A 13,258-nucleotide genomic window follows, 5' to 3' on the forward strand; every position below is an offset into this window, starting at 1 on the left:
CACCCGAGGACATTTTTCCATTTTTTTTACAGATAGAGTGGGAGGGAGAGAGAGGAAGAGAGAGAGAGAGAGAGAGAAACATCGACGTGAAAGGGACACATCGAGTGACCGCCACCCGCACGACCAACCAGGGCCGGGGACAAACTGCAACCGAGGTACGCGCCCTTAGCGGGAACCGAATCCGGGTCTCTCCCGACCGCAGGCCGACGCTCTAACCGCTGAGCCAAACCAGCCAGGGCCACCAAACCGTTATTATATGAAATATTGAAGGGTCTTTTTGAAGAAAAAGATAAAATATATGAACAAAAAAAAATGGCAATGAATACATATCTATCGACAATGGAATCTACAAACAAAATGAACAGGCAGAACAGAAACATTCTCATAGATACAGAGAACATTTTGTTGGTTGCCAGATGGGAGGGGGGTTGGGAGAATGGGTGAAAAAGGTGAAGGGATTAAGAAGTACAAATTGGTTGCTAGACTGACAAACCTCAAAGGGAAGGGTTGGGGGGAGGGAAGAAATAAACCAAAGAACTTATAGGTATATAGCTATGACCAATGGACACAGACAACAGTGTGGGAAAAGGCAGGAGGGGGGCAGGAGTGGGAAGGAGGGGGTCATTGGAAAAACGAGGAACGTCTGTAATACATTCAACAATAAAGATAAAAAAATTTTAAAAAGAGAGCGAGAGTCTTTACATTTGCATCTCTGAGTTTTGAATGTCTATGATTCTGCTCAACCTAAAAATCTTAGAGCAAAGATTCTTAAACCTTTTGGGGTCAGGTACCCCTTTTAGAAGCTAAAAGCCATGGATCCTTATCCAGAATAAAAGCATTTACCGTAAGGATGCTGGGCCAATTTCAGGGGGTCACTGGAGCCCCAGAAGCCCATCTACAAACCCTCTTAGCATAGTGTTTCTCACTTACTTCATGTTGTTATTATTACTATCATATTGTTATTTTGCCTGTGCTGCATACAGTAACATTTTTCATTGCATGTGTCGATTCTCTGTGGAGGAGTGGGAGGGATTTCTCCTTCCCCAGACATTGCCTGGGCACCTTCTCTGGGTTTCAGAGCAGGAACTTAGGGGCTGTGGGGCAAGAAGGGGTGGCTGGGCGTGATATTTGGCCTGCTCCCAATATTCCCCACTTGGAGTGACTCTGAGGAAAGCTCACTGTGGAGAAAGAACCCTAATACCTGTGCTCAGAGGCCGCCTGGGAGGATGGGTGAGGCCAAGTGGGTGGGGGTGCCACTGCCTGCCATTCCCAGGCTCCCAGGTGGCTGCACTCCACCTTCTGGGGAAGGTGGGGAGGGAATGACTCCTGGTCCCAGCCATTAGTCATATCACCAAGGCACGTGATTCCCTGCGGGACCAGTGCCACCTGCTGCTGCTCTGGCCTGCTCAGAGATGATGCTGTCCTGCTCTGGATGGGGAGTGCAACCCTAGAAGATAGTCACCACCTTCCCACAGGTGTGCACTTGTAGTGCAGCAGTCCCAGGACCAAGAGACGGACAAAAGGGGCTGTCGCCTGTACACCCCAGGACCACACAAGACCCCCAGGGACCAAGGCAACTGGCTGTGGAAAGGAGCATCTAGACCCTTAAGCAAAGATTCCACCGCATGGCCCATCCACACACATCAGATGTGTAGCTATCTCTGTCTGCGCCTGGTAAGCTAAGTCCTCCGAAGCCTGCGCAGGGACAAGCTCTAGCAGGAAGCACTCAGGAACAAGAGGAGTCCCGCCTCCTTTCCCCCTCTAGGATGCTCTCACTGAGCTGGCTAGCCTCCAGGGACTTGCCAACACGTTGACTTCTGTACAAGAGAGGGCCAAACAAAACTCATTTTTATAGGAGAGCAGTGACTGCCTGTCAATTACTAAAAATGAAGGCAAGCCCTGGCCAGTCTGGCTCAGCGGTTAGAGCTTTGGCCCGCAGACCAGAGAGTCCCGGGTTCGGTTCCCGCTAAGGGCACGTACCTGTTGGGGTCGTGTGGGTGGCAACCAGTCGATGTGTCTCTCTCACACAGATGTTTCTCTTTCTTCCCCCCTCTCTCCCTCCCACTGTATCTGAAGATAAATGCAAAAATGTTCTCGGGTGAAGATAAAAAAATTAAAATGAAGGCAAAAAACAGGAGAGAATCTCTGTTTTCAGCAATGATGTCCTAAGTCAGGGTTTCATATTCTAACAACTCTAATCACAATAAACGATGTGCTTCACTTCTCCTGTGTTCAAGAGAACAGCGTCTCCACCCTCCTCTGGGGCAGCCTGTGATCCTGTCTCCAGTGCATCCTCTCCTCTGCTTGCCAGGGAGAGGTCTTGCAAAATCTCAGTCTTACAGGTTAGCTGTAGAACTGGGTCTCAACAAAGAGAGGCGAGGAATCAGGAGCTGACAAGGATCAAGTGCCCCCTACGTGCAAGACCCTGGGCAAGAGATTTTATTTCATCTCATGTAACATTCTATAATGTTCTTAGAAGGATAAAACAGAGGCTCAGAGCACAAAGTCACTTACACAGGTTTACCAGAGATAATATGAGTGGCCACAACAACTTCAGACCCTGTTAGTCTGACTCCCCGCCTCCAGCACAACACTGGTTTCAATCCTTGTAAAAAGAGCACCTGTGAAGTGAAGGGAGCATCTTCTCCCCCCTGCACTTTCCTGCCCTCTGAACACAAATGGAGGAGGGGAAAGGCGCTCAGGCCACGGTTTGGGGCCCTGGGTCCTGGACCCAACTCTGCCGCTATGTTCCCCTTCTGGGCTTTTTCCTACTCACTTGTAAAACAACTTGGCCTCAATAATGGCCAAGCCCTTTCTCCCCTCCCCACCCACCCCATAGGCACACTAATATTTTAAATTCTATTCATGGCCAGGGTAACTCCCCGCTTTCCCCCGAACAAGCCCTCCTTTCCTTCCTGTGGAGTCTGTTTGCAGTAAGCATAATCCAGATGGAGAGAGGAAGCCTCGCCCCTAAAACATGAATGAATGAATGAATGAATGAATGAATGAATGAAAGCCCTCTCTGCATGGGGAATAGAAATCTCTCACTGGAGGCTGTGGGGCTCATCAATAATTCAGGAGCCGCTGTCGGATCTGATCTCAGCAATGGCTTCATCAATATTTCAGCTCCCTCTCCAGAGCCTGTTTCTTAGCAACCATATCATCTATGCTGTCCAGGAGGGCCACTGGGCTGTGGCTCCCTGCATGCCCAGTCCCCTTGCCAACTGGAACTGCCAACTTTGGTCCTCACAGCCCCGGGGTGATGCTGCACACAGGAGGCATGTGCACACCGGGTGAGGGAGAGGAATGGCATGGCATGTCAAAGCCCCCACAGGTCCATTCAGGGCAGGAGCAGATGCCAGGGAGGGGAATTTTGGAAGGAGAGCAGTATATCTTCTTGGCCTGCCTAAAACTGACACTCCACCTTCTAGTCCTAGCATGGGTCAGGCCTGCCCTTGCCCCTCTGCCCTCCCCAGGTGTGGGGAAGAGAAGTGTTCTCTTGTCTCCCCCTTGCCCAGGCTCAGGCGCTGTTTCCCTTTGTGGCCCAGGTGCGGTGGAGGCCTGCCTCCTGCATCAGCTGAGACGCCGTGCCGCCGGCTTTCTGCGCAGTGACAAGATGGCAGCTCTGTTCACCAAGGTGGGGAAGACATGCCCCGTGGCTGGGGAGATTTGCCACAAGGTACAGGAGCTGCAGCAACAAGTAGAGGGCAGGTGAGCCCGGGGCCTGCCCCTCCCACCCTCCCTTCTGCTCTGACCATTTGGTCTTTGCTACTTCCCAGGTTGGCTTCCTGGGCTTATATCTTGCAGGGCCTCTCAGGACCAGCCTAAGGGTGGGTGTTGGCCACTTTCGGGCATAAAGCCTTATTTCTTGCCTTCAATACCCCCACCCTAGTCAGTCCTCTGGGTTCTTGTCTTGTGGCACCAAACTCCACTCCCAGTGCCACCGGTCTGGGGCTCAGCCCTGGGCTCTTGCATCCCTAAAACCCACCTCCTCTTTGCAGGAAACCCCCGGTGGGTAACCAGGAGGCCCTGCGGAGACAAGGTTCTGTCAGTGGGAAGGCCCCAGCCCTCAGCCTGCAGGCCTTGAAACACATATGGGTACGCACAGCGCTCATCGAGAAGGTGCTGGACAGGGTCGTGCAGTACCTGGTGGAGAACTGCAGGTGAACGCCCCTCCCTGGGGCCCACCTCCTGGATGCCTTCAGCCCCATCCCTTAGTGTGCTTGGCTATTTACCACGGCCTAGAGGCATGCCGCATCTCCCCTGTAGCACCTCGAAAGCATGGGCCACACCAGTCACCCCACAAAGCTCAGTTCTTATGGGTTTATTTCTTCCTGATGACTGATATGAATTTGGTCTCTGTGGGAACACCCCTACTTGGTGAGTCTGACTGCCCTGGAATGAGTCCGGCAGTCCCGGCAGTGCCCCCGTCTGTCTCTCCCCCTGGCAGCAAGTACTACGAGAAGGAGGCATTACTGGCAGACCCTGTGTTTGGCCCCATCTTGGCCTCTCTTCTAGGTGAGCCTGAGAGCAGACGCCTCTGCTGGGTCCAAGGGGGCTGAGGGGAAGGTGCCGAGGGGGCATCTGAGCTGGCTGTCCCCGTCTCCGCAGTGGGACCCTGTGCGTTGGAGTACACCAAGCTCAAGACAGCTGATCACTACTGGACCGACCCTTCTGCTGATGAGCTGGTCCAGAGGCACCGTATCCGGGGTCCCCCTAATCGCCAGGACTCTCCTGCAAAGCGCCCAGCCCTAGGAGTAGGCATCCCTCTCTCCACCCCTTGTGTTCAGCCAAGTAATGCCCTTGGGCCTGTGGGGAGGGGCAGCTGGCCTCCATGCTCCTTGCAGACACAGGCTGGGCCTTGGAGATGCCCCACGGTCATGGCCTTTTCCCCACACTGGCACTGATTTGTGGCTGAGAGCAAGCTAGGGGCAGGAAGGATCCCCGGGGTCGGCTAGAGAGGATCTGCATGGAAGCCCAGGGTCCTCAGCCTCCAAGGTTGGTCTCCGGGGGGGGGGGGGGCTGAGCTGGAACTTTGTGCAGATCCGGAAACGGCACTCCAGTGGCAGCACATCGGAGGACAGGCTGGCTGCCTGCGCCCGAGAGTACGTGGAGTCCCTGCACCAGAACTCCAGGACGCGGCTGCTCTACGGCAAGAACAACGTGCTGGTGCAGCCGGTAGGAAAGCCTACTGCGCCCCCCACCTCCCTCCTCCAAGGGCCCCAGGACTGGAATCTTCTGGACACATCATCCCTTTCGTAGGGGTCTTGACCAGACAGAAGGGCCCCACCCTCACTTCACTGTTTCATGCCCAGGCTTAAACTGGCAGGAGCCAGAAATGGCATCTGCTCTGGCTAATTGACAACCAGGCCATCTGGGGATAGGAATAGCAGCCAGCAGGCAGGGTGAACACCCAGCTTGGGTATGACTGGCCCAGGACACACCCGGCATCTAGGAGGCTGACAGGCCAGTGGCACCAGGCCAGCCAGGGAGAGGATATGCCCACATCGCGTGTGGCTTGTGTTCCCCCGTCCTGCCGCCCGGCCCCTATTCCAAGACCCCGTGATTCCACTAGCTTGGCCTCCCCCACTCCCACCTGGAGCTCATTTTCCATAGGCCGCCCCTGGGAGCCTCACAGCCCCTCAGCGTCTCTGTCTTCTGGTGGGTCTCCTCCCTGTAGAAGGAGGACATGGAAGCTGTCCCTGGCTACCTCTCCCTGCACCAGTCTTCAGAGGGCCTGACTCTGAAGTGGACCCCCAACCAGCTCATGAACGGGACTCTGGGGGACTCCGAGCTGGAAAAGAGGTGGGGCCTTTGGTACTCACTCCCAGAAGCTGTGGGAGGGCGGGAGAGCTTGCCACCAGGCAGGGGGATGGGGAGACCCAGCCTGCTCCGGGAGGCAGGCCTCACACCTTAGCTGATGCCAAGAATTGCAGAGAGGCTTCCTGGAGGTATTCCCAAGCTCTCTAAGATCCAGCCAGTCCTGGACATGAAGAGGTTTGCCTGGGCCAAGCTCTAGGCATCTGCGCCTGCCAGGCTCTGTGCCATGAGGGCAGCACAGGGCCCAGAGGGACACTGCTGGCTGAGGTCACTTCTTGGCTATGGTCAGCCTGTCTTCAGGGTGGTTTCATGGTGTTTGGGCTGGGAGATGAGGAAGGCAGGTTGGCTGGTCTTGCGACACAGTAACATCAATCTGGTTTCTTTCCAGCGTTTACTGGGACTATGCCCTGGTTGTGCCCCTCAGTCAGATTGTCTGCATCCACTGCCACCAGCAAAGTGAGCCTCCCTGGTCTTGGGCACTGGGGTGAGGGAAGAGAGACTGCCTGCTCCCTGTCACACTCTGCATGACCCGTGGGCTGTCTCGTCCTCCTGTCGTCATCCCCACTGTAGCCCCACTGTCCTCCTCCCAGTCTGGGGGTGTGGGCAGCTGGGCTGCAGTGCTGGCTGGGGAGTCTCAGAGGCCCAATTTTGCTCACCCCTGTTCACCTCTCCCCCCCCAGAGAACAGTGGCACACTCGTACTGGTGAGCCAGGATGGCATCCAGAAGCCACCACTGCACTTCCCTCAGGGAGGACACCTGCTCTCCTTTTTGTCCTGCCTGGAGAATGGGCTTCTGCCTCGAGGACAGCTAGAGCCCCCACTCTGGACACAGCAGGGGAAGGTACCTCAGGGCTGGGGAGGCTCTGGGTGAAGGGACGTGGGAGGCGGGTTCTCTGCCCACCTCCCTCCCTTTACCCTCACGGAGTTCGTAGGAGCAGCCTTGGGTGGGACCCTGGAATGGACCGCCCTGGACAGGCTCACTACCCCACCCCTTCCTCCCCAGGGCAAGGTATTCCCCAAGCTACGGAAACGTGGCAGCACACGGTCCGTGGAGGTGGAGGAGAAGGGCACAGGGTGGGCCACAGACTACGTGTTCCGGATCGTTTACCCTGGTCACAGGCATGAGCACAGTGAGTGTCCCACACTTTTCTGGGAAGGCAATAAAGATTCTCAGGGAGGTAGGGGAGCACAGCGTGCCCCAGGAGGGGCAGCCGGCAAGGTCCACTGACCAGGCCAGGTTAAGACCAAGGTTCGGTGCTTAGCCTCTCATTGGACCTTTTTCCTACAGACCATCCCCCTGAGAATTTGCTTCTCTTCTCCCTGCTGTCTTTCCCTTCCCTTGTCACCCCAAGAGTCTTGGCTCAGCTGATTCAGGCGTCTCTATGCAATATTCCCTTAGTCATCCTTTCCTGCCCTGCCCCAGGGAAAATGTGAGACTAGAGACTAGCTGGAGGACTCTCCACTTCACCTTGACCTGCTGCCTGACCTCCACAAGGTGGTCTGGGTGTGGAAAGCAGTGCTTCTTTTTGGATGGTACACATTGTTCACGGACTCCGCTAGAGCCAGAACCCTCCCCAAACCAGCTGCTGAGGAGAGGAGCTATGGCTGGAACAGAGATGCATCTGAAGAGGGCGAGACTTTCAGCTGGGGGTGGGGTGGGGCTGAACGGTAGCTTGGCCCTCACAGGTCCTGTCCCACTGGACATGCTCTGAGCTCCGCCAACAGCAGAGTTCCCTTGCTGGTCAGAGTGCTCTGCTCCCCACAGGTTTCTCTGGGCAAGACTCACTGATCTTGGGAAGAAGGTCAGGGAATTTGCCAGCCCAGAGCATTTGCCAGCCAGACCACCTGCTCCCTAAATGCCCTAACTTGTGCCAATAAGTTATCAACAAGTTGTCTGTATTAACAGACAGATTACCCAGACTGCAAACACGTAGCCGCAGCACAAGTAGTCCCAACAGGCTTGGAGGGCACACACGATGGGGACCCCCTTCCCTCCCTGATGTGCCTGCCTCCGAGACACATCGCCAGAGTGGGTTTGCAAGCCTGGCATTTAATCTCGGCCTGTTGCCCAGTTTAGGTTACTCAGTTTGCACTTCCTCTCTTCAAGCCCTGGCATTTCCCATTTCTGGTCACTTCATTTCGAGAGTCACTTCCCTGGGGGCAAGCCAGGGCGCCAAGGCGCTGAGACCCAGTGGGGTGACTCAGGCTCCTCGAGAGCAGCTCTGGGAAACCCTCGGAGGAGAAGGTTGGATCTATAGTCTGAAGAGGGGGATTTGGGGTAATCTTCAGAGTTGGCCCAGCCTGACCATGACGCAAACTGAACAATGATCAGGATCCATCTGCCAACAGTTGTTCCTGAGCCAGGGGAGCTCCTGAGCTGCTGGCCTGTCCCAACTGGTCCCCATCTTTCACTACCCTGGCTCCCCACATCAGTTCTCTCTTGTCTGTTCTTCTTAGAAAGGGCCTCCTCCAAAGAGTGGAACTCTGCAGCTGCTGCCGTCCCCCACTTTCTTTCGTACTCTCCCAAATAAATCATCAAAAGACTCTCAGGTCCCCTCCCCTCTTCCATGCCCCGCAGGCTCAAAGTGATCCAGACTCCATTCTGCTCCCCAGGAGGACGGAACCGGTCCCTCCTGCCCCAGGACTAGGGTCCTTATGCTCTGCCTCTCTCGCTGTTCTCTTTGAGCAGTCACTATTAACTACCACCACCTAGCGGCCAGCCGCGCGGCCTCGGTGGACGATGATGAGGAAGAGGAGGATAAACTACACGCGATGCTCTCAATGATCTGCTCGCGGAACCTCACAGCTCCCAATCCGATGAAAGGTTTTTATCCCTCCCCCGCTCCCTGACCCACCCTGTCCCTCTGCCCCACCCGCCTGGGCCCACCGGCCACCCACCGCAGGGGCTCAAATGGCAGTGTTGGCATTATGGGACTTGCATCCCGAGTGGTTCCCTTCCATCAGGAGGCAGATCTGAGAGGGTGGAAGGAGGCGTTGGCAAGAAGAGGGGACCTGGCAAAATGCCCCCCACTGAGTCTGTAAGCAGAGGAAAGAGATCCACTGATGGGAAGGTCTGATAATCTGGTTGCCCCTTAGAAATCCTGAATGGCTGGCTGAGCCCTGTTCCCACTGCTGGGGGTCATGGGGACACACCCCAAACAGTCTCTTTCTTTCTCTCCTGCTGGCTGGACAGACCGGCCTCTGAGCCCTGTGCCTCTGACTCCTGACTCCACGGAAACAGGACAGAAATAGCAGGCCCCTCCTGGGCAGGGGTAGGGGATGGACAGCTCATGCAGACAGGAGTCACCAGTGGGTCAGGTGAGGGGTTGGGGCCACCATGGAAGAAGACCCAGGGTTCAGTTTACCCAGCAGGCCTGGGTGCTCCAGCAGGCACTGCCTGATGCTTTAGTATGAAATCTAGAAACATAAGCCAGGTGTGTTACCCCTCACAGACCCCAGAGTACACAGGTGCAGAGCTCCCTACATGGTAAACGCACAGCGCAGTGCCCACAGCCGCTCTGTCCATCACCCATCTTAGCACAGCTCGGCTGGTGGAGAGGAAACCCCTCTCTCTTTGGGGTGTGATCATCAGCCAGGGAACCTGAAAGGGCGAGGCTGGGGTGCTCAAGGGATATTGGTTATGAAGGGCCAGCTCTCTTGAAGTTTAGGGGAACTTCCCCATTGCCATGCCACATAATTAATTTCTGCTCCCCTTTCCCTGCCCCTACAGAGGGTGTCTAAGAATATGTGACACTCCCTTTATGCTTTCACAAAGTTCTGCCAGAGTCCAGTTCCTGAACCCAGTAATGAGTCTCCCTATCCCTGGGCAACCAAGTCCGTGGCCCAGCGCACCCTCAGCACAACCCTGCCAGCTGCCCCCTTCCTCACCACATGCCCGTCTCCATGTCTGCCCTCCCTCCAGCCATTCTGGTAGGACCTGCAGGCCAGCCCGGCTGGGAACGCAGGGGAACCTCACCTGTCATGTTTCCTGCCTGCACACGGCCTGCCACCTTGTTCCTTACAAGCCTGGGACTGATGCTTACTATAGGCTAGCTGACTAAGCATTGTGGGAAGGCTGAGTCAGGAGGGCCCGGGCTTACCCTTCTTACCCCCACAAACTGGTAGTCAGGCTAGAGGCTGGGGGCTCCCCGCCAAGCCTCTGTCTCAGAAGACTTGTGATAGGAAGCCCACCTCTGACTGCTGAGGCCGCCAGGGTCAGAGAAGCCTCGAGGCCGAAGGGGGCAGATGCCTTGGGGCTCGCCTGGTCATTCTTTTGGGGAACTAGGGAGCCAGACCTACCCAGTGTGCCAGTGTGCAGACCCTGGGACTCCAAGACTTGGGCAAGGGGAGGTGTGAGGGCAGAATCAGCAAGGGGTTGGGAGATGGTGCGAGAGCCCCACCTCCACTCCAGTCCATAATGACAACACTGTTGAGAGTCCGCCCTGCTGGCCATTGCTTTCAGGCTTGCAACATGCTTGACTTGTGCATGTGAACCAAGTGGCGGGTGTCCAGACTCTCCTTTCCCTCCCCTCTTCCTTTCTCCTGCTGCCTCCCCACCGAGCAGAGATGCTGTTCACTCTAATTCTGCTCCAGGCCAGGCACCTTTCACTCGGAATCTTAGGGGCTGTGGGGTTCAACCACCCTGATTGTTTTGCCTCAAACTTTCCTCAAGCTCAGAGGAGAGAGTCAGAGTCCAAGCTGACCCAGCAGAGCCCCCATCCAGCCTGCTGCCCCTTGCCCAGTCACTCCAGAGCTCCAGCTGTCTGCACTGGGTTAACTCAGAGATGCAGTGTTCAATGCTGGCTGGTTCAGCTCCTTCCTGGAGAATTAAGGTGAAGAGCATTGACCCAGGAGACTTGCCTTGGCTGAGCCCTGCTTTCCGGGCATAAGTTCGTTTCCCTGTGTGCCCATCCTCTGCACCTGTGGCCCCCCCACTGCCTGCCCGCCTGCTGCCTGCCTGCTGCCTGCCTGGCTGGGCCTGCTCCCACCCCAGCTCCTATCAAGATTGGCCTCTCCTGCCTGCTCTATAGGCAGAGCTGGGCTCCTGCCCCACCGCACCTGCATTTGTCCCCCGTCTTCTTCCCAGAACCTTCGGCATGGCTTGCAACCCCTCATTCCCAGAGCCGCAGCCCCTCCACACCAAGTATGTTCCCTTAATTTGCCTCCTGGTGGATCTGAAGGCCAGATCTCTACACAAATCCCACCGTGGGTCAGGGAAGAGATTCCCGGCCAAGACGGCAGCCCCTGGGGGGACTGGACAGGGCTCAGCTCATTCCCTCTCACCAAGGCACAGCCAGAGCTGGAGTCTGGCTCCCCAGAAACCAGGCCTAGGTCTGCTCCGAACTCAGCAGGCCAGGGTCCAGGCCACGTTCGCAGGAAAAATACTGCTTGAAGAAGTCTTTATTACACACACAGCTCTTCCTTTCCCTGTTCTTCACTCTTCTCTGTTCTGTCCCTCCCTCCTAGCATCATCTCCTAGTCCTTTTACTTCCTGCCTTCACTTTGCTTCATCTCTGTGGCTCACTGGACCTGTCAAGTGCCCCCTGGGCAGTGCCCTGCCCCACTTGGGCCCTAGAAGTTCTCAATGGTCTTGAGTTCTGAGTCCAACCAGCTGGGCTGACAGGAGTTTCCATCTACCTTTGGTGTAGATGTGTCTAAGGAGCTGTCTTCTGAGGCTGCCCCTGGGGACGTTCTTCTGGATGGTGGAACTGTGTGCCCAGCCACCACCCTCATCCCGGCGGTGACCTGGCAGCCCTGGGAATTTTGCCCTTCCCGGCAGCTCACCTGTGTGATTGTAGGAGGCCACCATGCAGAGTGCAGTCAGGGTAGGCAAGAATGGAGAACTCAGAAAGGACCCTCCGGAGCTGGGAGCAGGGGTGCCTGGCCTGCAGAGAGCCCTGAGCTGCCTCAGGGATCCTCCAGGGCTCTGATCAGTGGCATCCCCTGGCACAGGAAGGTTCAAAGTTTGCAGTGTTCCAGGTCCAGGCACCTTCCTGTGCCTCAGTTTGTCCACGAGGACCAGGCTGAATCCTCGAAGGCCAAGCTAGCTGGCAGCATTTCAGGGAGCTCAGGCTTTTGTTGCTCCTTCTCTTTCTTTTTCCTCTAGAAAAGCAAGTGTTTTCCATCGCTGATAGCAAGATGGAGAGAACAGACACTATCATGCACAACACAAAGCGTTTTATCACATGCAGAAAAATTAGGTGGAGGCTGGGAAGTGTCAGGCACCCTCCCTCTCCACCACTGCCAGCTCTGGGCTCTGGACCAGGCAGGCACCACCCCTGTGGTTCTCCACTGATGGGTGACTTCATGCTGCAGCTCTGGGCACAGAGGTGGGCATGCTACAGGGTGGCTGGAGGAGGAGGCCTGCTGGGCCCTGACCATGGCCCCCTTCCTGTCCTCAGATGCTGACATGATCGAGATGCAGGGCTTTGGGCCCAGCCTGCCAGCCTGGCACCTAGAACCCCTGTGTAACCAGGGCTCTTCCTGCCTCTCCTGCTCCACCAGTAGCTCCCCATATGCAACTCCTAGCCACTGCAGCTGTGTCCCGGATCGGTGAGTGGGCCGGGAGAACACCTGTGTGTGACTGTGTCCATCCATGTGTGTGTGCCAGTCTGTCCTTAGGGACTGTGTCACTTGCCTGACAGGGTGGCCTCAAGGTGGTCAGACCTGGGTTCAAATTTCATTTCTGCTACCCATGTGACTTTGGCAAGTTACTGAGTCTCTATGAGCTTCTACGTTTCTGAGCCTCAGATTCCTCATCTGTCAAATGGGGTTCACACCACCTGCTTCCTAAGGTCCTTGTGAGACCTGAGTGAAATATATAAGTCATGTGAGTACACAGAGCTGTGCCTGGCACATAGTAGGTGCTCAGTACTTGTGAACTCCCCTTCCCAGTGCCGACATAGATCCTGTCGTCAGACTGTGTATCTAGGGACACGCAGCAGACATCTGGGCACCTGGCGTGTTCCAGGAATGGCCTGGGAGTGGTGTTTGTGTGAGGCTCACGTGCCAGCACTTGGACCTGTTACTTCTTTTGACCTGCTACTCCTGATGACTCTGAGGTGGTTCTTTTCATTTCTCACTTGAGGAAACCAAAATTCACTAACATGAGGTGAAGTTAGTTGCCTAAGTTCCCCTGGGTGCGTGGAGGCCAGGCTGGACCCCCAGCAGCTCTACCCAGGCTGGCTGGCACAACAGGGAGCCCACTGACGTGCTGCTGGGCTATGGATCCTGCTCCCTGCACCCCCCCAGTGCCTTCCCTGCCCCGCCATGTCCTTACTGCTCATCCTCCTCCCACCGGGGCGCCATAGCCCTCTGAGCCAGGTTGGTTCCACAGGTTGCCCCTCAGGCTACTGTGTGAGAGCATGAAGAGGCAGATCGTGTCCCGGGCCTTCTACGGCTGTGAGTGTGGGGTGAGGTGGGGCCACGGGAGGCAGGG

The 13,258-nt window shown here is 56.1% G+C and overlaps 1 protein-coding gene across 2 annotated transcripts in view; it reads left to right on the forward strand.

Annotated features, from left to right (window-relative positions):
• The window catches only part of SGSM2 (small G protein signaling modulator 2), a 38,023-nt gene that overhangs the window by 15,595 nt on the left and 9,170 nt on the right, over positions 1 to 13,258 (forward strand). Inside the window, exons 3-14 of one of the 2 annotated variants that reach the window (XM_036269680.1) lie at positions 3,549 to 3,711; positions 4,002 to 4,163; positions 4,451 to 4,518; positions 4,612 to 4,757; positions 5,044 to 5,178; positions 5,681 to 5,805; positions 6,209 to 6,276; positions 6,501 to 6,661; positions 6,824 to 6,950; positions 8,510 to 8,644; positions 12,222 to 12,372; positions 13,157 to 13,221. In XM_036269680.1, coding sequence (XP_036125573.1) covers positions 3,549 to 3,711; positions 4,002 to 4,163; positions 4,451 to 4,518; positions 4,612 to 4,757; positions 5,044 to 5,178; positions 5,681 to 5,805; positions 6,209 to 6,276; positions 6,501 to 6,661; positions 6,824 to 6,950; positions 8,510 to 8,644; positions 12,222 to 12,372; positions 13,157 to 13,221 — 1,506 coding nt within the window. The remainder of the gene's footprint in view (positions 1 to 3,548; positions 3,712 to 4,001; positions 4,164 to 4,450; positions 4,519 to 4,611; positions 4,758 to 5,043; positions 5,179 to 5,680; positions 5,806 to 6,208; positions 6,277 to 6,500; positions 6,662 to 6,823; positions 6,951 to 8,509; positions 8,645 to 12,221; positions 12,373 to 13,156; positions 13,222 to 13,258) is intronic. The other variant, XM_036269679.1, reaches the window with a different exon arrangement.

Source organism: Molossus molossus, unplaced genomic scaffold (assembly GCF_014108415.1).
Source record: "Molossus molossus isolate mMolMol1 unplaced genomic scaffold, mMolMol1.p scaffold_m16_p_19, whole genome shotgun sequence".
Classification (NCBI taxonomy): domain Eukaryota; kingdom Metazoa; phylum Chordata; class Mammalia; order Chiroptera; family Molossidae; genus Molossus; species Molossus molossus.